This window comes from Alosa pseudoharengus, unplaced genomic scaffold, assembly GCF_046254945.1.
Source record: "Alosa pseudoharengus isolate Yale_2024_CS ecotype anadromous, Long Island Sound unplaced genomic scaffold, YU_APseudo_1.1 YU_APseudo_1.1_scf_24, whole genome shotgun sequence".
Taxonomy (NCBI): Eukaryota; Metazoa; Chordata; class Actinopteri; order Clupeiformes; family Clupeidae; genus Alosa; species Alosa pseudoharengus.
The window spans coordinates 11,622,687-11,650,233 of record NW_027468689.1 but is presented as its reverse complement, the minus strand read 5'-3'; the positions used below and the strand labels follow the sequence as shown (position 1 = coordinate 11,650,233).

General features: G+C 40.7%; 1 protein-coding gene across 2 annotated transcripts; it reads right to left on the bottom strand.

Moving 5' to 3' along the window:
* Positions 1-5,015: 5,015 nt before the first annotated feature.
* On the bottom strand, positions 5,016-19,600 carry prodha (proline dehydrogenase (oxidase) 1a). 2 transcript variants are annotated; one of them, XM_076303143.1, is made up of 15 exons: positions 19,178-19,600; positions 18,547-18,755; positions 13,845-13,879; positions 13,641-13,682; positions 12,728-12,877; positions 11,956-12,020; positions 11,101-11,217; positions 10,743-10,822; positions 10,507-10,588; positions 9,959-10,051; positions 8,415-8,561; positions 7,675-7,850; positions 7,287-7,385; positions 7,002-7,090; positions 5,016-6,511 (listed from the first exon to the last, which is right to left on the bottom strand). In XM_076303143.1, the coding sequence occupies exons 1-15, from the start codon at positions 19,520-19,522 to the stop codon at positions 6,321-6,323; spliced, it is 1,920 nt and encodes a 639-aa protein (XP_076159258.1). In that variant the 5' UTR covers positions 19,523-19,600; the 3' UTR covers positions 5,016-6,320. The 2 variants fall into 2 exon arrangements, with proteins under 2 accessions (XP_076159258.1, XP_076159259.1); XM_076303144.1 differs by lacking the exon at positions 13,641-13,682.
* Between the last annotated feature and the right edge of the window lie 7,947 nt (positions 19,601-27,547).

The following is a 27,547-nucleotide window of genomic DNA, read 5'->3' as shown; positions in this document are numbered from 1 at the left end:
ATTGTATCATAGAGATCACATAATGTTGACAATGTTTGGGGATATATATTTTCTACAACACAAAAATGCACTTTGACTATTATGTCATTCCACCAATGGAGTGAAATTTATTGTAATAATTTAATTATTTTTAGTTGACAAGTCGAATATTTCTTCCAATAAACAAAATACTTTAGTAAGATATTGGAAATGTGGGCCTCAATGTAGAAACAAATGTAATAAGTATATGTGCTGCTCAATATAGACACTTGTGATGGTTATATCATGACCTGTAAACACTAGAACTTTTTCAGAGTTGACCATTGATCATGTCTGTGGTCATGTCTGCATCATGGCTCTACATCGATAAGAATGTAAACATCTGATTGTGAGACTTTTCAAAGATGGAATACAGAGGAAGATCAGTGATGACCAACTTAAACAAAATTGGTTCAACAATCATGACATTGTTCACTAGGTACATTGAGACTCAGTATGACACAGCGGCTGTCCTAAAGTGACGCCACATTCAGGGTGCTACTTGCACAATCTAACCGAGTGGGAGGAAATGAAAAAACAATAGTGGGAGGAGATAAGATTGTGTAAATAACAAGATTGTGTAAAGCAAGAAGAGGACACCTGGATCTTTACATGATCTTTTTTCCCCCAAAAAAAGCTTGACGGACCATGACGGAGGGATTACCTTTCAGGCATAGGATGGCATGATGCAAATTCCCACAACATAAATTATTTTATCACCAACAAAGAACAGAGGGGAAAATGGAAAGCACACAAGGAATGACATGCAAAAACTTTTCTGGCAACTTTGGAGTTTCATCAACCGCAGATTTCCAAAACAAATACCTTGTGAAAAAGTTGCATAGAATCAATTTCTGAACTTGCTTCAAACTCAAAGGCAATATGAACGCCCTTGAAATTGCATTCCCTTCGCTGGTTGGAGGACTTCAAGGCAGTGCTGTGATCGTCGACTTCAAGGCACCTAACCCTAACCTTAACCTTATTTAACACTTAACCCTAACCCTAACCTAACCTTATGCAGCGCTGCCTGGAAGATGCCGTTAAGTATAGTATACTCTTTTGATCCCGTGAGGGAAATTTGGTCTCTGCATTTATCCCAATCCGTGAATTAGTGAAACACACTCGGCACACAGTGTCACACAGTGAGGTGAAGCACACACTAATCCCGGCGCAGTGAGCTGCCTGCATCAACAGCGGTGCTCGGGGAGCAGTGAGGGGTTAGGTGCCTTGCTCAAGGGCACTTCAGCCGTGCCTACTGGTCAGGGTTCGAACCGGCAACCCTCCGGTTACAGGTCCGAAGTGCTAACCAGTAGGCCCACGGCCGTTGGGGGCTTAAAACACAAACAGAGATAATGGTGTCAGTCTGACCAAACCACAGTGACTGTCCAGTAGCCTACATGCTAAACTGTCGGTGTTGGGACTGCAACCGTGTTGTCAAAAGGGACTGATTTTAGCTGGGCCATTATTGATTCAACATTTGGGCAGCTGGGGCCTACTGGTTAGGGCTTTGGACTTAAAACTGAACGGTTGCCGGTTCAATTCCCCACCAGTGGGTGGAAAAATGTGGTCAGGGTAAGTGGTTGAGCACTGCTCCCCCATGCCCACATCCACGGCTGAAGTGCCCTTGAACCCAACCCCTCACTGCTCCCCAAGTGGCACTGCAACAAGGCAGCTCACTGTTAGTGTGTGCTTCACCTTCACTAATTCTAAATGTAGAGACCAAATTCCTTGTATATGCAAGTGTACTTGGACTATAAACCTGATTTACACTACATTTACATTTACATTGTGTTCCATGTCAGACTGCACATGCACATGTCTGTCAGCAGCACATCTAGCAACAGACTCTATACAGTCTAATATAATATATATGTCAGTTGGACCATCATTATGCAACATGACAGGTCAAAGTGTAACATCCATCAATACCTCTAAGTGCCTGCATGTTTTCCAGAGGGCACTTTGCGATGTTCACATGCAGTGTGTGCAGATTATGTTTCTGGCAGAAAAGCCCTGTAATGTCAAACGGCCAAGAGCTACCAGGGCCCTTTTCCATTATACGTTTGCCTGGCTCTGGAATGCAATGGCAGTCATTCTTGTTCTCATATGGAATGTCTTCTCATTTTGTGATGTGCCTTTTTCTTATGACAGCAATTATTGAGACCTAGAGAAGTGTTCTCTCCAGCATGTCATGCTGTTTGTAGTCACTGCTTCAGCATTCAACACACATTGCAGCCATTTCAAACCAGAGTTGTGACCTCTGTGTAACAGTCTTTTGTCCCTGTTAGCCTTCTTTTGCACCAAAGCCTATTTTTTACCATGTATGTATATAAGTGTTAGAAAATAATGTGTGTATTGGAAATATTTTGCCCCTGTTAGCCTTCTTTTGCACCAAGGCCTATTTTTTACCATGTATGTACAGCGGGGAAAATAAGTATTGAACACGTCAACATTTTTTTCAGTAAGTATACTTCCAGAGAGGCTATTCGCATGAAATTTTCACTGGACATTAGTATTAACTTAGGTCATCCACACATATATAAAAATCCAAACATTAATGTCTAAAAGTAGTGTTATGAGTAAAAAAGTGGAATGGCACAGGGAAAAAGTATTGAACACGCTAAGATAAAGCAGTACACAAACGCAAGGAATGGCAAGGAACAAACTGGAATCTATAAGTAGTTAGAGAAATTATCCCTCCTATCTGTGCAAATTGATATAAGCTGGGTTAGTACATACTGGTGGGCTATAAAAAAAAATTTTGTTAACAAGGTGTCACACAAGAAACATTTCATGATGGGTAAAAGCAAAGAGCTCTCCCAAGATCTTTGCAACCTTATTGTTGCCAAACATATTAATGGAACTGGTTACAGATGCACTTCAAAACTTCAGAATCATCCAGCAAGCAGTATTGGAGCCATTATTTGCAAGTGGAAGGAACATCACTACATCATCAACTGGCAATGCACAGGATCTCCTTGCATGATTTCTGACCAGGAAGTCAGAAGGATAGTCAGAAGAGTAGCCCAAGAGCCAAGGACCACTCTGAGAAAGCTCCAGAAAGATTTGGAGGCAGCAGGTACAATTGTTACAGAGAAAATCATAGGTAATGCACTCCACCGCCATGGCCTCTATGCACGCTCATCCCGCATGACTCTATTGCTGAAGAAAAACATGTCGAAGCTCGTTGAAAGTTTGCTACACAACATCTGAACAATCCTATGAAATACTGAGAGTATGTATTCTGGTTAAAAATTTAACTTTTCGGATGTCATACTACACACCATATTTGGAGGAGAAATGGCACTGTGCATCACCCTAAAAATACCCTACCAACAGTGAGGTTTGGAGGTGGTGGCATCATGGTGTGGGCTGTTTTTCATCTCATGGTACTAGCAGACTTGTTGAAGGAATGATGAATGGAGTAATTTTTTTCTGGGAGAATCTTTACATCCACCAGGATGATGAGGATGAGACATGGCTAGACCTTCCAGTAGGACAATGATCCTAACCATTCAGCAAAGGAAACTCTCAATGGTTTCAGAGAAAGGAAATCAAGGCCCTGACATTCAATGGAACAGTTTTGGAAGTTAACTAAAGATCAGGATTTACAAGAGGGACCCCGGAAATCTTCAATATTAAAGGACTATCTGTTTAAAAGAATGGGCCAAACACACCAGAATACTCTGACTGATTAGTTTCATCATACAGGAAATACCTTGAAGCTGTCATTACGAATAAAGGCTTTTCCACAAAGTATTTAAGAAATGTCAGCAGGCGTGTTCAATACTTTTTTCCTGTGTCATTCCACTTTATTGCACATAACTCTACCTATGGACTTTAATGTTTGGATTTTTTTATATGGGTGGATTATCTGAGTTAATACTAATGTCTGGTGAAAATTTCATGCAAATAGCCTCATTGGAAGTATACTTACTGAAAAAAATGTTGACGTGTTCAATACTTATTTTCCCCGCTGTATATAAGTGTTAGAAAATAAAGTGTGTATTGGAAATATGAGTGAATTGTATTTATGCAAAGGGAAACATTATTATGATGAGGTGTCTTCTTGATGGTATTGATGCCGGTATAGTGAGTCATGTGATTGTCATGTGTGGTATTGCCATAATGATGGTGAATGGATATGTCTGTGGTTGTGAAACCAGCTCCCCTGCATTACCTACCAGCTTGGTTATTCATGGTTCTAAAATGACAGTGTGCCTTTGAGGAATTTGTCAAAGCAAATTTCAAGTTTTACAAATCCTCAAACGTTTTGCCCTGCCATTCAATTAAGCAAGGGTGTGACTAGTTACACATAACATTATACTAATATTTTTTTTTTCATTTGACTTGAAAATATACAACTAATGAGCTGAAAAAGTGTTTTGAAATGTCACTCCACAAACAAACCTAATTTGACGATACTGCCACACACCCAGGACTGTATGCTCCTCTGAATTTCCCCACTCTGTGATGTACATCTTCCCTTATGTTTAGTGCATTTAATTTAATTGCCCCACACCTCTGGGTGCAATAGGTAGCAGGTGTGACTTGGGTGTGGCAGGAGTTGTTTCCCACGTTGGCTGACATTACACGTGTAGGATTCTCTGGTTGTTGCATTGTGTTTTAGTTCTAATGGTTGTATTGAAGATGGTCAATAAAGCTTGACGGCGGGATCAGGATCGGCGATTAGATGATGATTTATTGTAGATGGTACAATAATGAATAACAGAACACAGGCTAAGTCTCGAACAGTAAAACTGTGCAGTCTAACAGTTGTGGTTGTTGTTAGAAGCGGCGGCTGAGCCTTCCGACAGAAGATGCTCCTTGGTCGCTTCCTCGATCCGTCTCCGAGTCAAAGACAAAGCCTGTTATACGTACGTAACGTACACATAGGCCTACCTGTAGTATAGTGTTTTGTAGCCAATCATTAAGTTATTTTAAATTTAAAATAATTAAAAAAAAAACACTAAAGTACAGCAGACAGGACAAACAAAATGTTTAATATTTTTCATTTATTTGTGTTCTGTAAGATTGGTAAAACAACAAACAACAACATGATTATCTTTATAACTATTACAGTTCACAGCTGTACCCTTACATTTCTTTGAATATTTAAAATGAAATGAAATGTAAATTAGGCACTAGACCGTCTATCAAAGCCCAATTACTATAACCTTTTCACAACTAGTACAGAAAAAACACAAGCAGACAAAAATTGACATTAATATGCAATATTCACAAGCAGAAACAGCAGCAATCAGAAAATCCCATGATTTATAAAATGGCTAAACCCTGTAGCACTACACAACCGTTGAAGTAGAGAATCCAGGAACAAGCTCAATGTTGAGCAGTTTACACCAAAGATTCTAGAACAGAGCTCTTTTCTAGAATCTTTGGTTGACACTATTTATACAGTACTAGTGTGTTTTACACTATTTGCTCCATAATTCTTTATGGATCATTCACACCCATGAAAGCAAAAATCATACCACAACACACATTCATGGTACCAAATTCTCTGACCTGTTAAACCAGCAAAGAAACTATTATTTAAATATTAAATACAATCCAAAAATAATATTTATGTGTGATCAAGTACGACACACATTCTACACTAGAAATGATCAGAAGGTAATATATACAAAAATGAATGCTACAGTAGCAAAGGTTTTTTTAAGGAATGTTTGGGAGACTGTTAGGTCCATTCCCTTAGAAACCCACTAAAGCATAACACATGATCTTGTGCATATACACATGAGGAAAGTAGTTTACACCAGTAAGGTCATTTGTGGTTTTTCAAATCATAACAGTTACAGTTCATAACAGTTGTCGCATGGATATAAAAGCATGTAAGTTTAACGGATGCCAGCTAGCTTAGCTGTGCGTGTGGAACGTTGGTAAACCTCATTCCCCGACGCCTCAAGAGTATTGCTGACATGAAAGCTAGTAGCCAGGGCTTTTGGCTCGATAGTGAGTATGCTCGACTCCTGATCCGAGATGCTACTGTTTCGCGGGTTCGAGTCTGGCCGTGTGCAGGACTGAACCGCGCAGGTTCAACACAACGCAGGTTACATACGTTTATGTCCAAACAACCTACCCTGTCTACTGTCTACACCTGTCTACCCGTCTATTACTGTAGTTATTTACACCTCCGTTTCTCTACTCCTCCTCCCTCTACTTTCTTGTGCATCATCAACTTAATGTTTCACTCGTTCACTTCTTTCTGCATTCCTTTGTCCCTCCTTCTCCACCTCTGTGCTTTGTGCCTTAAGTCCTTCTAAAGAACCAGGGTTTCCTCTTCAGTAGGTGGGCTGGTAGCGGATCTGACCGCTGACCAATCGCCGCTTGAGTTCTTTCCACAGCAGGTTGCGCTCGCGGTGGGAGCCCTTCATGAAGCCGCGGTTCTCCAGTGCACGGCGCGACAGGTAGGGGATGACCTCGTTCACCGGTCCGTAAGGCACATATTTGTACACGGGGAATCCAGCCTGACCTGTAGTCACATAGGGGCCAGACAGAAAAACAAAATCAAACACATGCTCACTGACACAGACACACACAGTTAGGCATTTCATTTTGGCAAGGGCCATGTGATTAGCAATATCTGAATGTGATCTGGGACAAATTATTATAAGTGGGACATGGTATCGCCTGCCATTTACATCAGCTTCAGTGACTGGAAGTTCCTGATTTCATTTGATCTTATTTCATTTTTGTGTGTGTTTGAAACATCCATATATTAACTATTTTTACAAAATTATGAATCCAAATGTACCGGTACATATAAATATAACATTATAAACACTCAGATTTATAGACCAACTACTTTTTGTATACCGGTAGTTATATATTTTACATTCATTCATTCAAGAGTACTTTCTATCAGTTCTGCACAGAAAAAAAAGTGAAGAGTCAGACTGGGCACAGGTGGCTGCATACGTAGCCCCAGCAATAACCAGTCCATCCCAGCCCACACCACTCACCCAGGGGGAAACTGACTTGGTCACACATCCCCAGCAGCTGGCCGAAGTACACTTTGTTTTCCTGTGGTAAGAGGCCCATCTGGTTCATCCTATGGGGGCGGGAAAACAGAGGAGCTTCGAGATTACAAGAGTTACAGAGAGAGAGAGAGAGAGAGTTACAGAGTGCATCAGAGACATACAGCTCCATGCAGTGACCCGTTGCGGGAGAGGACCACAGACAGTGGAAAAGCACAGTACAGATGAAAGGGGGTATGTGTTTCGTATTAGGCAATAAGAGGTGCATACTTTTCGAGAGTAAACTTCACGGTGTCTTCGTTGTGTGATGCAACCATGACGTTGGCATTCCTGTAGAGATCAATCTCTTCCAGCACGTACTCCAGGCACCTGATGTAAGATGAGATAGAACCTGTTTAGTCCAGTGGTTTCAATGAGTGTTTCACCAACCTATCACAAGCTAAAAAACTTCACAAGCACATTCCCTACACCATTATTCATTTATATCAATTTTTCAGTTTAACTGTATTCCACATCACATCATATAAACTAATGTCTGCTTTTTATGACTTTATGGCTGTTGCCATCAAAGAAAACTGTACACGGCTGCAAATTATCAAACCTTTAATATACTGGCTTATCACCACACAAGCCGAGTGCAGGTAGTGGAAACCCTTACTTGTGGTACATCCTGTTGGTGGCTTCATAGTCTGGGTTTATGGGGTCCTCGTAGCCAATTTCAGCAGCTCTGGTCCGCTCCTGGTACATGTAGGCCCCACGCACAAGCTTGGCCCCAAAGTACCAGCCTTCACGGCGGGCCAGCTCCACGTCCACCGATACGTTATCATAGGCCTCCTGTGTCGGGGGGAAAAGAGGACAGCCTGTCAGCCGACGACTTAGCCGCAGGAATTTTGCCTACCCCTGATAAGAAACAATTTCACAAGGCTTATCACAAGACTTTTTTTCCTATTTTCCTTGTTTGTTTTACTTCACCTGACCAAATCACCTCATAATTGTCTAGACTCTAGTGCATATAACTGCATATATCATGGTATCACACAGTTGCCCAATTGCTATGGAGTCAAGCAAGTTTATGTGGTGCTTTTACAGTATGTAATATACAACCGAATGATAAGGTAAACCTTCCACTAGGTTTAAAGAGGGAGTCATTCATTCACTTTGGAAAGTTTCAAGTCATGCAACACATGACATCAAATGAATACAATGGTAATTCTTTATCAAAATAAGTCAATGACCTCCCAAACCTGATGCAAAACAAGCATGACCATTTTAATAGGGCTCATTTTCTTTTACACTAAGGTCAACTCTAAACTTACTTATCACGTGAGCATGAAATAATGAAAGCCGGGATAACTGTGGGGTAAACAACCTGCCATAAGAGAGGCAAACTGGACTCACCTTCAGGTAGCACTGATAGGTGTTGAAGATGATGGGCTTCTCCCGGTTAAATTTCCTCTGCATCTCCAGGGTCAGTCGGCTGATGGCAGGCTGGAAATAGGTTTGCTCGGCGTCCACCATGAGTCTCACGCCATGTTCCATTGCATGCTGGGAAGGAAGAAACACAGGAAGTAATGTGCGTGTCTGCACATGCCTGGTATACTGTAATATTCATGATAGACATACTAATTATGGTACTCTTCACTGACAAAAAACACATAATCTGTGTACATTTGTTTTATAGACGAATGAGTAAATTCCAGAGAATCCTAACATTAACTTTAAGATTTGTACTGTAAGGGAACTTGAAAAAACTTCTACCACCTTCAGATCTCCACACCAACCAATCTTGTTCAAATGTAGATTATTTAGACCCTATACTGTTCTACCGCTACAAAGCTCTGCCAACATCACACGTATAAAGTCTACTAATTTGACTCATTGCTAAACCAGAACACTGGAGATTATCCATGAATAAGATTGAGTTTCCTCTTGTTCATTAAATAAAAAAACATTCAAAGCTGACCATGTTCTAGTTTTTGCATCATTACAAATTCATTCCCACATGCCAGTGGATTTCCAAAGATGTTGCACAACAGATGTTTACGCATTTCATGATCTCCCTTTTCAGCCATAATTAAAATACTGGAACTGCCTGAAACATCTCACTCAATATGGTAGAAAAGCGTGGTGCTCAACATTCTTTCCCTGACTCTTTCCCTCTTTCCACTAATTCCTAGACCAGAATGTTCCTGACCAGTAGATATTATGTTGTTTGTTGGCCTAATGGCTAGAGGGGTTGAGGGGTAGAGCATTCTGGATTGATGCCACCCTTCCAGATCACAAAGCAATCTGTTCCGAAGGCACTCAATGTGCCCAACACTGCAGCACTGTTTGGGGTTGCCATGCAGTGCCAAGCTAAAAAGGCTTGCTTTAGAGATAAAAGGCTAACAAACTCACTGATTCATGGCAAATGCGTTGCTAGTGACATCCGGACTCCTTGATGATAATATTTGATTGTTTATAGTTTGTGGCATAAAAAAAAAACCACACATACAGTACTGCTGATCTCAGTTCAATTTTTTTTCAACTAACATTGACATGATGTAAACATAAGAGATTAAACATAAACATGACAGCTAATGCTAAAGGGATACCAGGCAAGCCTGATGCTTTTTCCTCTATGAAACTCCCCCTAGCGTCTGTACGTGTCGATACATGCGCGAGCCCTCACTCGGTCTGAAGCTCAAACAGGATGAACAGCCCAAATAAGAAAAAAGTGACATCACGTTGACAATGACAATGTGACTACTGTTTGGTTGTACTGTATGTACAGTATGTGTTTTGTAAGTGGAAACTAGAAGAATCTTGTTCTTGTATCGTCTTGTTCACTCGGAACGGAGCCTGCAGGTTTGCAAGATTAGCAAAGAACAGCCTCACCAAGCGAGAACCTGCCATGCATGTCCCTGAGGGTGCATGAGTGGGTCAGTGGTCTAGTGGTTTACCTTGGCCAGCACGTCCATCCTCTGCAACATCCTCTTCATCTGTTTCTCCTCCTCCTCAGTGAATTTGTCCAGCAGGGGTTCCAGGTGACCGTTCTAGAAAAAAAGAAATCTTAATAGTTTTCTCATATTAGGGGGCAGCCGTGGCCTACTGGTTAGCGCTTCGGACCGGAGGGTTGGTGGTTCGAACCCCGACCAGTAGGAATGGCTGAAGTGCCCTTGAGCAAGGCACCTAACCCCTCACTGCTCCCCCAGCGCCGCTGTTGTTGCAGGCAGCTTACTGCGCCGGGATTAGTATGTGCTTCACCTCACTGTGTGCTGAGTGTGTTTCACTAATTCACGGATTGGGATAAATGCAGAGATCAAATTTCCCTCATGGGATCAAGAGTATATATACTTATACTATACTTACTTTACATATCTATTGCTCATACAAGACACACAAAAGTCAGTTGCAATTGTTTATGTGTATATACAGTATGTACGAGTTTTCTGTTGATCAGTATGGGGTGGATATGATATGCAGATGTTTTTTTACTTGTGAAACTTACCTCAACATTTGGAATCACAAGCAGATTTGAGATCTTGGTCCTGTCATTGATCAGACTGTTCCAATCAAGGAGGTCAATAGTTCTTTAGGAAAGAGAATAAAATTAACATGGCATCCTTTTCCATGCACACCTGTACACATCTTCATACAATAGCCTATAAAAAATATTTAAAATATGTTATACCAACTGAAGACATGCTGGAGGTCTAAATTATACTAAAAGTTCAAGAGTAATACCCTGATGATCCAAGCTTTTCTCCAGTCAGCCAAGACTCAATGTCAGACTTTGTCCCAACACCAAGCTGAGTCAAACTGTCCTGTGGGGGAAAGTCAGAATTGAGAAATGAAATATAATTTTATATACCGGTATGTTAGTTACAGAACATTCCACCAATAATAAACATATCTTTTTTATTTAATCGCTCTTTGGTTTCACAGATTGCGTCCAAAGCTAACATTTGAGCTTGGCAAAATGTTGTTCAAAAGACATTTGACTCTTGTATAAAGTACAGTTTGTACAGTATGCTCATTTTTTCACTTTCTGTAACATCTAACACCCAGTAATTACAATGTCTGAATAGACTTCACAGCATACCTGCAGTTGCTCCAGCTCGAGTTTCTGCTCCAGAGCAGCCATGCCGTCCTTCCCCTGCTGCGCAGCCAGGAAGTTGAAGAAGCGCCGCCATTTCACCAGAACCTCGGAGAACTGGAGCTGATGGAGGGGAAACACAGCCAGAGAACACTTAGTACTCCTTACGGAGTTGCAGTTTGTAAAGATGTATGGTTATTTATATTATATATATATATATATATATATATATATATATATATATATATATATGGTATATATATATATACGGTGTATATATATATTTGGGCGGTGGGTGGTTGGTGGTAGTGTAGTGGTTAAGGAGCTGGGCTGGCGTGCAGTAGCCTGAAAGTTATCGGATCAATTCCCGGCTTCAACCGTTCTGCCCTTGAGCAAGGCACTTAACCCCAAGTTGCTCCGGGGACAATGTTATCCCTTGTAATATAGCTGACATATTAGGTCACTTTGGTCAAGAAGTGTCTGCTAAATGTAATGTAATGTAATGTAATATATTTATTTATTTAAAGGTTATTATTTATTTATTCTTTTTTCTTTATTAATTTAGACCATATGACTATAATATAAATTATTCATTATTCTGTTAATGTAATGTCTATTGATGTCCCTGTAAGTCACTTTGGACAAAAGCGTCGATGAAACATAAACATGAACACAGACTCAGTGTTGACAAATCAATCGACCTCAGAGAACCAAACCCTGGTGCCCCTGTGTCAGGGACGGAGTGGTGTGAAACATTTGGTGGCACGGTAGTATTTTAATCATTAACAATGTCTGGGGCCAGTTCTTAATGGAACAGCCATCATCTCTGAATGACTACAAGGAGGCGCGGCACACACACACCAGAAACTGTGGACGGCCCAGGGCAGTCATCTTGATCGCAGAGAATCCGTCCACTGCAGCACCCCCTATGAGCACAGTCAGGAGTTTAGTGAAACAGTTACATGGAGATGTCTGCTACAGAGGAAGAGCCCACACAATAGACAAGAAATTAACAGGAAACTGTGAGGAAACTGCAAATGATCACCTCGGCGTTATTACCTCAACAGTTTTACTACTCATTAACCTTTTAAAGGCTAATTCACACCAAAGATTCGCGACAAGACGAAACTGTTGTAGCAGTTAAACGGACATTGTTGCCAGCTGTTGCAAGTCGTTGCAAAAGATTCATCATGTCAGATAGAAGTTTCAAGGTTTTAGAATGCGTTTACCTCAGAGTGAGTATGACGTGTTGTCATTCAGTCGGTCCAGCAGAAACGTAAAGTCAACGTTTTTGCCAAAGGAGAGGCAGAGAAAAACGTATTACAGTTTTTTCTGAATGCTTAAACACATTTTTTGTAACTATGGCTTTTTTTGCAAAACTCTACACACAAATGGCAAAACCACAAATGGCAAAACCAACTTTTTTAAATGTATGTTGCAGCAAGTTGCTGGTTTATAGAGTGTTGCAGCTCGTGTCGTCGTGAATCTTTGGTATAAATTGGCCTTAAGAAGAGGCAGAACCCTCTGTTGGTTGGATACTTTACAACTCTGTAAATATGATCCAACAATAGCAATCAACTATTAAGGCTTGGTCTGTGCTTTCTCTCAGCAGCAGAGCAGCAGACAGACCCACCAGAGGCTCTGATGCAGTTTAGGAAGGTCTCCATGTGCTGGTCACACTTGGCCTCGTCAGCGTAGAAGTATGTGCGGGCGCTGATCACCCCTCCACGGCGGTCCCCAAACCGGCGGTGAGCTTTGTACTTCTTCTCCCTGTGATCCTTGCCTGAAAAATGGTACATCGCTTGGTTACAAATCATCTGACATAAACTACCTGAAAAACAATAGTTGACCTTAAAACATATAACTCATATTGAAAAATACCCTGGACACATGTTCATGTACATGTACATGTTATCTGTAAAAAAATGATAAGCCTAAAATATATTGGACCAAATCTTGTAGATAATAAGTAGTAAAATTACTTCTAGCAGTTTCCCCTTCCTTGAGTTTGCTTTAACTGGGGGGACTAAATGACTTAATATACATTTTTATTTCTTTTTTGAAAAGTGCATTTAAAAGAACACAGACCTTCAAATGCTATGTATACAATAACCTTTAGTGACACTGAACTTTCTACAAGCACATAGCCACATAACGAGCATAAGAACTTCAATACCACGTGAGTTAAAAGTTCAGATGGGAAACAAGGTTAATCAAGGTAAAAGTGTCCAACAGCCAACAAGACACCAGTGGAAAGAAGAAGGGTATGCTGAGCCCTCACACCATGGTACAAAACCTCAATCCAGATCTAACCAGATCCAACAGCCCTTCACCCCCACCCCCCACACCCCTGCCAAAGTGCCGAAACCTAAATGCATCTATTTCAATCCCTGGATGGCTGCCTATACATCTCATGAATAAGCAATGGACCCCTGCTACATTCAACACCTGTAGCAGCCATCCTGGATTGACTGACACAATGAGGTCACACACAGACTTTTCCCTTCACCAAAGATATAGCAAAAGATTCATCAAAATTACAATACAGTCATCGTTGAGGGTCACTGTGTGCAGAGGAGATGATGCTGCTACAAAGAAAATGATTGGATATGTCAAAACTAAGTGGGTCAGGGAAGTTTTCAGGCTGAAATCTGTACTGTGGTGCTGTGCTTCTGGTAATAGGGCTGATCCCTTGGGGATCAATAAAGTATCTATCTATCTATCTATCTATCTTCTAAAAGAAGACATACCTGGACTCTCTTTCTCTGCTGCAGACACACAGGCACTGAAAGGATAAAAAAATGGCCATATTATGATTCTTATTTTAGAAAATCAAAGAATAATGTCTCAAAGAAGAAACATTTTTAAACTTCAAGACAAACAACAGAAAGCATTAAAGTCCTACATGTTACTAAATAAAAATGTTTATGTTGAATTATTAACTCATTACTAATTATTATCTTTAACACCAACATTTGTTTTAAATGTGTAATGATCACCACTGTGAATCACAATGTGATGAAATGCTGCAGTATGTGGTCAGGGTGAGCAAGTCCCGCCACGATGACCCCTCTGTGACGTAAATAACACCCGAGATGCTTGGCAAGCATGCACGTTGCACAAACTCAATGTGTGCACACAGGCATTCTGGTTGCGTCTGGTCACAGTGGCCTTCTCAGATTCACGTGGGGTTGACACATGTCTCATGGTAAGGGTGATGAAGACCAAGACCTGTGATGAAGACCAAGACCTGTGGTTGTGTGTTGCATGCTAAATGAAAGTTTAGGGCGTGATGGGAATCGTTGATTGTGAAAGTAGGCCAAAGCTCCTGAATTTAGAGTTCATAGTTTAGAGATCTGTGATTGGTTATCTTAGTTCCCAGGAGCTATGGTCTGCATTTTGTTGTTCAATATTATTGAAGCTCATTCAAACAATTAAATAAGGTAATAAATATCCATTCCCAATTTCTTATCTGCCGCTTAACTCATTGAGTGCCAAGTTTCCTTTCCATGCGTTGAGTGCCAAAAACGTAATATTACATTTTTAGCTTTTTTTTAAATTACGAAACTAGACACTCTAACACACCTTATATGTGATTTTGGGAACTCTGTGATGAATGGAAATGAAATATATGACGATCGAAAACTCATGAAAACGCACAATCTGGACATTTTATCATAACTCGGTTGCCGCTTTGGGTCGAATCAGTGACACATGCACGTCAGGTCAAAACCAGGCCATTTTCGTGGGTCTATCACTAGGTGGCAGTCTCGCCAGGTCTCGCTGATCACTTCCCGGAAAGTTTACACAAGTAAGTAACAGGCAACACTTCATATTTCATGAAAGACGTTATATCTCCATTTCTAGAAAAAAACAGCGATTTTGATGAAAACTAGCCACTGTTTAGCTTGGGATTTCTCAAGAACAGAGGCGTGTAGAAATACATGGTTTGCACCCACCGAGAGCTTAAAGTCTCACCTTTTAAACGAGCCATTGTATGTGTTCATAGCTATAACACAGAATATGCTGTGGCTGTACAAAAATCATCAACAATGGTCTAGATTGCTGGCACTCCAGGACAAAGCTCCCGAAAACAGCTTGGCATTCAATGAGTTAAGTAAAAGGAAACATATTTTAATTTATTTGTGTGACCACAGAACTTGAGCCTGGAGTAGACATTATTTATTTTTTGCATTAGTCATTTCGTTTGCACAAAGCGTGGGCCCCTTATTTGGAGTTGATGAGCACATGGTGTAGGGGTGCGTGAGTGTGTACAGGGTGCTAGACTAGAACTCGACTTCAATTACTGGAACACTTCAGGGAATTAGAAGTCACAGAAACCTGAGCATGGATGGGGAAGCTCCTCGGCGAACAAAACTAACAGTTCAGCAGTATCACAGACTGCTGCTTTCTATACTAATAATAATCATGCAGCCTACGCCTTTTCTTCAATAACATACTGCTCACTGTACAGTGATAAGTCATTACATGACCTACCACATGGTAATAGTCCAGAATGCCTTGGATGATTTTCTCCTCTTCACTTTTCAAAGGCTTCACTTTTCAACATCTTGAGTCAGTTTCTTATAAAACCATTGGTTTGGGTTCTTACATAACTGGTTCATGGCAATGCTATCCCAGGATGGTGTGTGAGAGGGTCCCCATAACTCATACCATATGTTCCACCATAACATCAAGGCCTAAGTCATAAGCTTGTATCAAACCCACCTAAATCCACACTGTTATTCCAGTATGTCACAATCTTTACATTACATTACATTTAGCAGACACTTCTTGACCAAAGTGACTTACATATGTCAGCTATATTACAAGGGATTACATTGTCCCCGGAGCAACTTGAATTGAACCGACAACTTTCAGGCTACTGCACGCTAGCCCAGCTCCTTAACCACTACACTACCACCGCCCACAATCTTCTACCATTCAATCAAACAAGTCATAAACTAATTATCTGTTTATGCCCAAAATTACAGACTGGAATGAAACATTACACAGCAACAGAATATTTGGGAAAATGCTAAAGTCCTGAATACACACTGAAAACCATCAAGACAAAGATAACCTCCGTCAGTTATATTCTCTTTAACACCAGATAAGCGCAATTATCGCAGCTCCGTGCTACCAGAGAAATGAAAGCACGAACTATCAGTTGCTTAGTTACATGACCAAAGCCGGAGTGTTAAATACTTGGATACATCAGCAGAGGCTGGCAGCTAATATGATCATCAAATTAACACATGCTTAAGAAAAAAAACATTATGCCTATATGGCATTTAACAAACAAAAATATTTTAGTCTGTAATAGACTACTTTGCACAGAAAGTCCCTTTAATGTTTCGGTCTCTAAATTAAACTGGATCCTTCCTGGAGCCATGTGAGAGGGACTGAGCTGTTAACAGAAACAGCAGCCTGCAGTTAACCAAAATTTAAGAGAAATCTACCACGCTACAATGGAAAAACACTATTATAAGGCTGTTCACAGTGAACTCTCTGCAAAGATCACCCTGCGTGCAGCTAAGGGCCACTAAGGTCAGGACTCAGCTTGAAAGAGCGTGGAGGAGATCCTAAACAAACATAGCAACTCTCCTTTTTCCCAAAACACCTTACGCAACACTCACACATGCGCGGTGTTACCCAACAGGCTGGCTCTTTCGCTCCAGCTCATGTGAGTACCAGGGGGCCGGCCAAGAAAGGGGGACAGTTGTCCATCCACCTATCAAGACAAAGGAGGCCTTGGCCAAACCGACCAATCAGGAACGAGCAAAGGCTGAGACTAAAAATACAGCATGGTTTGGTAAGTGCTCGGCATGCCACGGACAGGCAGGCAGCGGACAGAGTGCGTTGCTAGATTACTCCTGGGTGGAAGCCAGAGCATGTAGACAGACACTTTATTGATCCCCGAGGGGAAATTCAAGATTCACATGTTTTGTGTAGAAGAGGGACACCCCACAATTCCCATTTGGGGGTTTAAAAATCTGGTTTAAAACCACATTCATTAACTATGATAATTGTATAATTGTTTAAAAAGTATTTTACATAACAGTGCCCTGGAGGTTTTTCCAACCAAATTACCATGACAACGTGACGTAAATAACAGGCAGTTTAACAACACGTTTGATTTAAATGGTACTAAAGCTCAAACTGCAGCTCCCTCATGTCCTATTTAACATTCACGTTAGTAAAAGGGACGACACAACCGTGTGCCGTGGTGTTATGGACACGTGACATTAACAGCAGCCACCACATATGGCATGGCATCTCTAGAGCAGTACATGGTTTAAAGGGATGGTATTGAACAGGGACACACCCAACAGAATGGAACAGAACAGAACAGCACAGCACAGCCATAGCTGAACAATGAAATCATTATTTGGCAACTTTAATTTACACATCCCAGAAAACTGCCCAACGAAAAATGTAAACAGAGCTATTGGTGATACTGAGGGATACATACTAGCTGTTAAAAACAATAGCTAATCACAATAAGATTATAAGTAATAATAAGTAAGTATATAGTAAGTAATTATATAGATATAGTAATAATAATAATAAAGTGTTTGGCCTTTAAGGCCTGCAGTTTAACACAAATCGATGATCTATTTTGACTGGAATGTTTGGAAAGCTTAAATGTTTACATCTGACGAGCAAGAACGGCAAGTAACCAAACACCAAGTATCACTCTCTCTCACACACACACACACACACACACACACACACACACACACACACACACACACACACACACACACACACACACACACACACACACACACACACACACACACACACACACACACACACACACACACACACACACACACACACACACACTACAAGTAGATTAAATACGGTTAGGTCTACTGTATGTACAGCTATAACATTTAAGCAACACTTCTGGGCATAGACTTGTGCAATCTGTGGTCGTCAATTCCTACACTCAGGACAGTATTTCTGTGTTCCTGTTTCTGTCTGAGTAGTGTGTACAGTATAAGTCTGGATCACATAAGATCCATGTGCCACTGCATAGTTAACTAAAGACATTAGAGTCCTTCCAAAGGGGGTGGGGCACTTGCAAAACCTGAATGACCATTCTGTTGTAAAGGCTGTGCCCGTCTGCGTTCTGCAAATCCTCTGGTTTGGTGCGCATGACTCAAATGTTTGCACAACATTCACTGGAACTGATAAGAGCCAGGCAGCCACCCATCTTTTTGAATAAGTCAGGACAAAACTACCCTATGATCTGATGTTGGGATTTTGTTTTTTTTTATCAGATGGTCATTGACTTTCTGTGTGCTAGTGTGATTTTATTAGATTAAAAGGCATTAGAATGAAAGTGTTTAGATCGGAAATGTGTTCCTGCTGTGGTTAGCCTACTCTTCTTGACTCATGAAGGATATACATAAACGAACCCATGTTGTGGCGCCAACTTACTCCATTTCCTTTTTCTCTGCCTCTTCCTGAGTGAGGTCCTCCTCCACACTGTAGTCAAGTACTGAGCCAACGCCAAAAGCCTGGTTCTTGCTGATCAGAGGCTTGATGGCATGGTGGTCTTCCCCCGCCACAAACTGGCCATAGAAAGTCATCTTCATCATCTTCTCAAACAGTCGTTGGCCCAGAACTTTCTTGCTGAGGTCCATCAGCTAGACAGATCAAAGAAAAGTGAGGATCCGCACACTGAAGAGAAGTTATTTTTATTTAGTGACGTTTCCAGCCCTTCTTCAGACTTCTCAGAGCATGAGCTTTAAACAGAGCATCAATAGTCTATCATGAGTCCTTCCTGTCTCTACAACACATCAAACAATTTCCTTGTTACATGAATGACATTATGTACTCGAAACCACATGGGACTTGCATACAAGAACTTAGCTGCCATCTTAGGTGTGCTTGTCATTATTTTGTCATGAAGAAACGTAGTAGCCTACAATATGCTGAATTATATATTATATTCTGTCCATACACTCTATGCATTTTAAAATGATCTGCATCATAATTTCATTAAGCTACGTCATTTTACTTTAGTCGCACGCACCATAATCGCACCATAATTTCACAATTCACTTACCTCCTTATTTTTGTCCACCAGGAAGTCAATTGTGCACAGCTTAAAGACTAGTAAACTTCTCATGAGTTCTAGAGTGTTTTTGCTCTTGTATGCTTCTTGAGTATTTTCAAAGTCAATTGAAATGTTTGCCTTGCGATTATCTGCATTTTTGGTCTGACTGATAAGGTCCACATCGACTGGTCTCTCGACCATAGTGCATGTTTGGTCGACAGAATCATCTGCTTTCAGCTCTTGGCGCTGAGTTGATGCTACTGTTGATCGGAGCCTTTCTTGAGCAAACCTCATTCGCACTAACTTGTCGGAACTGGCTCTAGCAAAAGCCGGGGCAATCTTTGCGTAAGACATGGTTTTCCCTCTAAGTAAATCTTCTTTTTAAAAGTACAAAGTCAATCACAAGTCTCGGCTCCTTTCCCCTGAAAGATCACGGATGGATGGGCGCTATATAACAGAGCGCGCATGTCGGAAACATGCAAATATATTCAGCATTCTGAGCACGGATTGGCTGCAATGTTCTGACGTCAACCTTATCTCTCGTCTCTGTATGGCGCTGGCGTTATCCACATGTAGGCTACTATGTAAATATAACCACATGTACACGACTGACCAACTGAATATTCTCTCAAATCTCGTCATCTTCTGTATTTCTTGAGTCATATAGCCTAGCCACCGGTCAGACAGAATGTAAAAAGAATGAAGACTGATTGTTTGAAAACTGGTCTGTCTGTCTGTCTGATCAGATCAAGTTGGATCTTAAATTAGTTAATTTAGACTAGGCCTACACTAAAGGCAGCAATATAGCATCAAAGTGCGCGATCAGCTTCCAGTTGGCCCCCAACAACAAGTCTCATCTTCCACATCCTCCATCTCTCGAGCCATTGAATCCATGCATACATGTCTTGTCTGCTGGACATGACCTTTAGCCAGATGATGTGGATGCACTGCGAAAATAAATACTAACAAGCAGAAACAGAGCTCGTCTAAATCAATGATCACTATGTGAGGGGTTTGCTCCTGGGGATTAGCCAACTAATTGAATCTGACACCCCTGTCCCCTATCTGTTCAGTTAGCTTGCTGATTAAAAGTAATAATGTTTGAGGAAAAAGTCAGTGTTTCTAGGCTTTGAAAGAATTGTACGACTACTACTACTACTACTACTATACTGCTAGCCTACCTGCCTACTGATAACAATAATGATCAATTTCAGCTATATCAGAGAAACTAAAGCACCTTTATAAACCACTGTCACTGCACCTTTACAGTGATTTATGTTCTCTCAGTCTGATATTGTTGTTAATTTTGTACTTCAACCACACCAAAGTCTTTTAATAGCCAAAGCACTTTATTGAAGTTGGGCATAAAAAGGTGCAACACATTCACACATACTTTATCGTACTAATTTAGTGCAGTAGATCCAAATGTAGGAGACGTCCATATCTAGCCTGGCGAGCCAGACCCACATTTACATGTAGGGTCTGGACACTGACTGTTCGCAGTGCTCAGTCCAAGGGGCGGGATAATCAGTTGTCTTTCAAATTCCCTCTGCACGCAATAGGACAGCAGCAGAGTCCCATGCGTGTCACACTGTTCGCCAACAGCAACATCCATCTTATTTGTTTTCAAGTAGCAGGGAATTCAAGCCAAACCGTTGCAACTCTGCCATCAATCATTATGTTAAGCCCACCTACCGACTCTATACACGATTTCATTGGCCCGGCGAAGTCTGGGGATCTGGAGCTCACAAGCCAACGGAGAGTTTCTAGACTAGCCCTGGCTGCCGCTAGGGGCGCGTCTAGATTTCTAGGCCAGTGGTTTTCAAAGTGGGGGCCGGGGCCCCCTGGGGGGCCGCGAGGGGGTGCCAGGGGGGCCTTAGCAAGTTGGAAGGAAAAATAAAAGCAACAAATAAATACATTTGAAAAATGTAAAATATACCTATTACTATGAGGGTTGTTATACAATGCCGTTATAATAATTTGTCGCATATCTGAACATTATATTTTCCATGATAATGACTGACAGTAATAGTAAAGTGATAGCTCTCTAGCAAAAAGCCCCAATGCAATTTTTACACACTGCTCCATCGCGAAGTGCTTGTGGCTAAAATAATTATTAGGATTAGCTATGTATTTTTACATTTTCCGTAGTATTGTCGATGGGTTTAATAACACATCAAGGGGGTCCTTGGCCAGAACCTAGTGGGGGCCTTGTCGTGGAAAAGTTTGGGAACCCCTGTTCTAGGCTAGTCCATATCCACAGCCAGAGCCATTTTATCAGTACTGCCTCTGGTAGGCTAGCTGAGAATGGAGGCAAATACCACGTCAGTAACAGTCAAACTGCAGGCCCGACAAACACGGGACGTCCCCCGGACCTTATACCGACATTCAGGACGTCCCCGATTGTTCCCGAACGTCATGTTCTCTAGCGGACGTTCCAGTGACCTTATTGACGTCCGGAGCAAGTTATCGTTTGGTTATTGCGTGACGTCCGGTGCAGGACTTTCTGGGGACGTCACCGTCAGGTACCTCGGATGACATTTGCATTTGGTCATTTCAAATACCTTCTAAGGACCCGACAATAACGTTATACCGGGACATGGGGGGGACGTTTGTTTATTCACACATGGCAGCGGAGTTGAGAGCGCTCCCGCCTGCAGGACGGAGACATCACATCCATGCACGACTTCACGTTACACGTCTGGGGATGACTAAAGTAGGCTATCTATCTATCTAGTCTGTTAGTCTCTCTAGCAGAGGCGTATCAAGCTTTTTAAAAGCGTGGGGGTTGTGGGATAGGAAAATGAAACAACCTGGCCAAATTATAAATAACTCCCTACAGGCACGTTGTAAGTATTTTCTGAGAGGGGTGCGGACTATATTGGTGTCCGGGAGTTTCTCCCCCGAAATGTTTTTGAAATTCTGATTGCTAAACACACCATTTTAATGCAGTTTGGGGGGGACAGAAGAAGCAGCGCCCCTCATATGTGTGGCTCATGTGACATGTAGGCCTACATGATCTACCTGCTATCACTTCACTATTTGACACTACCCTACATGGAGACATATCTCATGTTATAAATCTAGAAATAATTTCAGAAATTATGTTTTGTGCATATGGGTTAGCAGGCTACAATAAATTGCCTAACAGACAGCAGCCTAATTTCGAGGTATCACGGACACAGAATAGTGACAGAACTGTAAGCTCAAATTCAAAAACGTTTGAAGTCTACCCTAACATATGCAAAGGGAATATAAATAAATAGTGTTGCATATAGCCAGCTTAATTAATGTAAATTTAAAGATTATGATTGGCAGTTTCTATGCTTTTTTCATTGATGATTACAGGAAGCTAGGCTAGTTTAAACTATTGTTGCTTCTAGTCCACCTTACCTCCAGTTTCACTTGCTGCAGGGACGCACACATTGCATGAGCGCTCATAAGCGTTCTATTTGAGTTCTACATGCTGGAAATCTTAGTTCTCAGATGTAGAACTCAAATGTGTCTTGACGCCGCCGTTTGTAAGATCAAAATAAGATGTTTTAAATGGAACCCAATCGTATTTAAGACATTAAGATCTCCAGTATGATGTAGCACTACGACATACATTGACAGTGAAATGCCGCCGACGTTTGATCAGATCAAATAAGACGTTCTAAATGGAACACGATGTAATTAAGATGTTCAGATATTTTCCAAGTGTCTTGGAGACGTATGTGTGCTGACTGGGCTATGTCTTGATGACACCAAATTAAAAAGTAGGCCTATTTCTGATTCGGGAAACTTTTAGCCTAGTTTTTTTTTTTTTCATTCCGCGGTTCCATATACATTCAATCTTGCTGCAAATGATCAGACGTGTGAAGCACCGGGCATAACTTAATTTCGCGGCTACGTGGACCAGTAGGTTAATTGTTGAGGAGGCCCATAGTTTGAGAAAAGCTGCAGATCATAGACAGAGAAAACATAATGCTCTGAGAACAGTAGCCAAAAGTTTTTCTGCAGAAACAACAGCCTTGGTGCAGGCACCGCCACTTTCACTTTGTCTCCCTGCATTTCTACATTGTGACAAAAACTGTCATTTGTGTCTCTGTGTTTGCGGTAGATACGGTTCCAACTCTTTACGGGAGCGTTTATTTCCATATTTTACTTTCATTTTAATCTGACAAAAAGTGTGGGGATAGAATCGTGTTCCAGCAAAAGTGTGTAGCGTACGTTATAACACCCACATCCCCCACGCTTGCTACGCGCCTGCTCTCTAGCAGTAGCTGCATTAGCCTACCGTAGTCTAAGGCAAGATATCATACAGTTTATGAAGTTGTGCGTCTATTTGCTCATAGACGCACAACTTCATAAACTGGGAAAAGGGTTGTTAACGTTAAACTCAAAATGTAGGCCTATGTAGCACACACATTTTGAGTTTAACGTTAATGTATAACGTTACAAACTAGAGAAGGGATTTTATCAAATTCATGTTAGCTGATGTGATGTAACGTTAGCAAAGTCTGCGTCTAGCTTAGCCTACAATGCGCATTTCTTCAGATAACTGTCATTATGTGATGCATGTAACATGCTCTAAATAGGCAGTGGTTTATTTAACGTAGTCACGTAGGCTACTTATTATCTGTTTTATTTTCAGAAACACACACACGGCCGAATTGGGACTGAACCGACTTTTGGAGCTGAATTATGATGCAATAAAACTAGAGAAATGTTAAAAACAGACCACGTAGCATTTGTTTAGGGTTGTCTAAGAAGTGACTACTTAATTTGTAAAGCAAAACGATCTAGCTCTACATTGCAGAAGAATTAAGGACACTGCTTCTTCATGACTTGTTTTAAAATGTCATTGTAATTTATTTGACGCATGCTCGCGTTTAAAAGTGTCACGCATAGCTGTCCCCGATGTTACAGCAGCTCCTTGTGGAAACAGCAAAGAGTGCACATATCCGATGAGATTTCTGACGAGGAGCAAGCTCTCTGCCTCACCAGAGCCTTACTGTTTATTACAGTTTTTTCTGAATGCTTAAACACATTTTTTGTAACTATGGCTTTTTTTGCAAAACTCTACACACAAATGGCAAAACCACTCACTGAGTTCGCAAAACTAAAAGCACAAACACTGCTTTGCACTCAGTTTGCAATTTTGTAACACACACTTTGCACAACTGTAGGCACAATGGCTATTATTTACACTATTTTGCCAACTCTCTGGCACACTTTCTCATGTGAAAACTGTTTTAGATAATTAGTTCACTTTGCAATCAGCCTAAGCACTATAAATAAGCCACAGGTAATGTACAATGGGTACAATGGAGGGAACAGGAAGAGTGAGAAGAGAAAGAAACAGCCCTTTTACAGACAAAAAAACAGTCTACATGTGGGGATATTGTCATGTCAGGCCTGGATACGTCATTCTAGAATATATTTTTCCCGGTGCCTTGGACTAGGACATTGCATATGATGTAGACAGAAGTTTGAGAGAGACGACCCGATGTAGACTGATTTGTTTTGTCTCAGTGAAAAGCTATTTTGTGTTTTTACTTGGAAAAACACACTTGTGTTTGTTTTGATGTGTGTAAATAAACACTAATACTTGAAGTTTGGATCCCTGTATGTTTACAGAACTATGACAAAAGTATGACCTCAAACTGACATAGTCTACCTTGTGCACAGAGAAAGCAAAAGCCAGATGTGTTTTTTATTCATACCATCAGTGTGTTGTTGGCACATTGTGTGCTTACTATTGTGATGGCTTGTGTTTACTGTTAGATACGAAAACACCATTTTTACGAAGGTGTGAAGAGTTAAGCAAGGTGTGTTAGCTTTTGCAAGAGAACTACAATGTTTTGCTGATTGGGTGAGAGGTTTTGCCATTTGTGTGTAGAGTTTTGCAAAAAAAGCCATAGTTACAAAAAATGTGCTTAAGCAATCAGAAAAAACTGTAATAAAACAATGATATAGAATAGAAACATCTGGAATCTATTTATTTCATCTTAAAGTTGGCTACAAAGAGCATTCAGAGAAAACGATACATTTTTCTGTATCTGCAATGTTCCAGGACTTACATTTATAGGCTGTCCCTGTTTGATCACAGGTCCAAGAAAACGAGTGGATATAACGTCAATGCATTCTAGTTATGTTTCATGTACTTTATTTCATGTTGAGTTTTGCTTCCCAGCATGCATTGCGATTCATTTAGTATTTTTGGCTATTATTAGTTTTTAATATTTTGAAACAATATGGTTTGAACCATTTATCTTAGGCTAGCCTAGGCCTACTCTGATGATGTTTTGAACAATATGCTACGGGATATGCCCATTAAAACGTCGTATTAGTTTACAGTTTTTTTCTGATTGCTTAAGCACATTTTTTGTAACTATGGCTTTTTTTGCAAAACTCTACACACAAATGGCAAAACCTCTCACCCAATCAGCAAAACATTGTAGTTCTCTTGCAAAAGCTAACACACCTTGCTTAACTCTTCACACCTTCGTAAAAATGGTGTTTTCGTATCTAACAGTAAACACAAGCCATCACAATAGTAAGCACACAATGTGCCAACTACACACTGATGGTATGAATACAGTTTTTTCTGAATGCTTAAACACATTTTTTGTAACTATGGCTTTTTTTGCAAAACTCTACACACAAATGGCAAAACCACTCACTGAGTTCGCAAAACTAAAAGCACAAACACTGCTTTGCACTCAGTTTGCAATTTTGTAACACACACTTTGCACAACTGTAGGCACAATGGCTATTATTTACACTATTTTGCCAACTCTTTGGCACACTTTCTCATGTGAAAACTGTTTTAGATAATTAGTTCACTTTGCAATCAGCCTAAGCACTATAAATAAGCCACAGGTAATGTACAATGGGTACAATGGAGTGAGCAGGAAGAGTGAAAAGAGAAAGAAATAGCCCTTTTACAGACAAAAAAACAGTCTACATGTGGGGATATTGTCATGTCAGGTCTGGATACGTCATTCCAGAATATATTTTTCCCGGTGCCTTGGACTAGGACATTGCATGTGATGTAGACAGAATTTTGAGAGAGACGACCCGATGTAGACTGATTTGTTTTGTCTCAGTGAAATGCTATTTGGTGTTTTGACTTGGAAAAACACACTTGTGTTTGTTTTGATCTGTGTAAATAAACACTAATACTTGAAGTTTGGATCCCTGTATGTTTACAGAACTATGACAAAAGTATGACCTCAAACTGACATAGTCTACCTTGTGCACAGAGAAAGCAAAAGCCAGATGCAAAGTGAACTAATTATCTAAAACAGTTTTCACATGAGAAAGTGTGCCAGAGAGTTGGCAAAATAGTGTAAATAATAGCCATTGTGCCTACAGTTGTGCAAAGTGTGTGTTGCAAAATTGCAAACTGAGTGCAAAGCAGTGTTTGTGCTTTTAGTTTTGCGAACTCAGTGAGTGGTTTTGCCATTTGTGTGTAGAGTTTTGCAAAAAAAGCCATAGTTACAAAAAATGTGTTTAAGCATTCAGAAAAAACTGTATTAAGAAAATGACACCGTAGATGTGAAAGCAGCACATCCTAGCCCGGTATAAATGTCCATGTCTACTCATCATTAGTGTAATGCATTTGGAGGACGTGATTTCATACATGCGTGAAAATATGAGACGAGTGAAGTTGATTGTGTAGTTGTAGAACAAGTCATTAATGCGTGTTCATGTTCCTTCTCTCCTAGCAACGCTGATCGTTACAGGATATAATAGCCTACCATACTAAATCACACTGCATGTTTTTTTTTTTTTTTTACCATCGCGGAAATATAAACGTTGCGCGCATAACGTCGCGGTGACCATTACAGGCCGTCCTCTCAAAGTCTCGTGGACGTCTTTTAGACCTCCCGAACAGAGGTCCGCGGGACGTAAAGGGAACCCTACACAATGTCGAGGAGGTGACGTTCGCCAGGGGACCTTTAGGGGACGTCGCCAGGACTTTATTTTGTTTACTGGGGGTGCTCTGTGTTTTATAGTACAGGATGTTCTTGTGTGATATACATGGCAAGCAAGCAAATGGAGAAACTTCACACTGAACTCAATGAGCAGTCAACAAAAGCTACTGCTTCTCTTTCTTACTTTGTTAAACAAGTGATAACTGTTTCTAAGATAAAAAGCTACCAGATGTCAAGATGGTCTTTGTTAAAATTATGGATTTTCACTTTTGTTCATCAATATAATAAACATCAAGTTGTATTGACCAGAAAAAAGGAAATGAGTAGTTGCATAACTCCCCTCACTAGATGAATCAACATAATGTAATAACTGACCATTGACAAAGGCCTGCTATCTTATTGGTATTTCCTTAATATAGTAGTTTTACCAACATTTTAAAACTGTTCAGTGTTA

Excerpts from the sequence above, each read along its gene's own strand:
- prodha (XM_076303143.1), bottom strand. The coding sequence starts at position 19,522 with ATGTCTTACGCAAAGATTGCCCCGGCTTTTGCTAGAGCCAGTTCCGAC. Across the intron at positions 12,021-12,727 it reads AAACTGCATCAGAGCCTCTG|GGGGTGCTGCAGTGGACGGA; the intron begins GTGGGTCTGTCT and ends CTGTGCTCATAG. Across the intron at positions 8,562-9,958 it reads GGATGGACGTGCTGGCCAAG|CATGCAATGGAACATGGCGT; the intron begins GTAAACCACTAG and ends CTTCCTTCCCAG.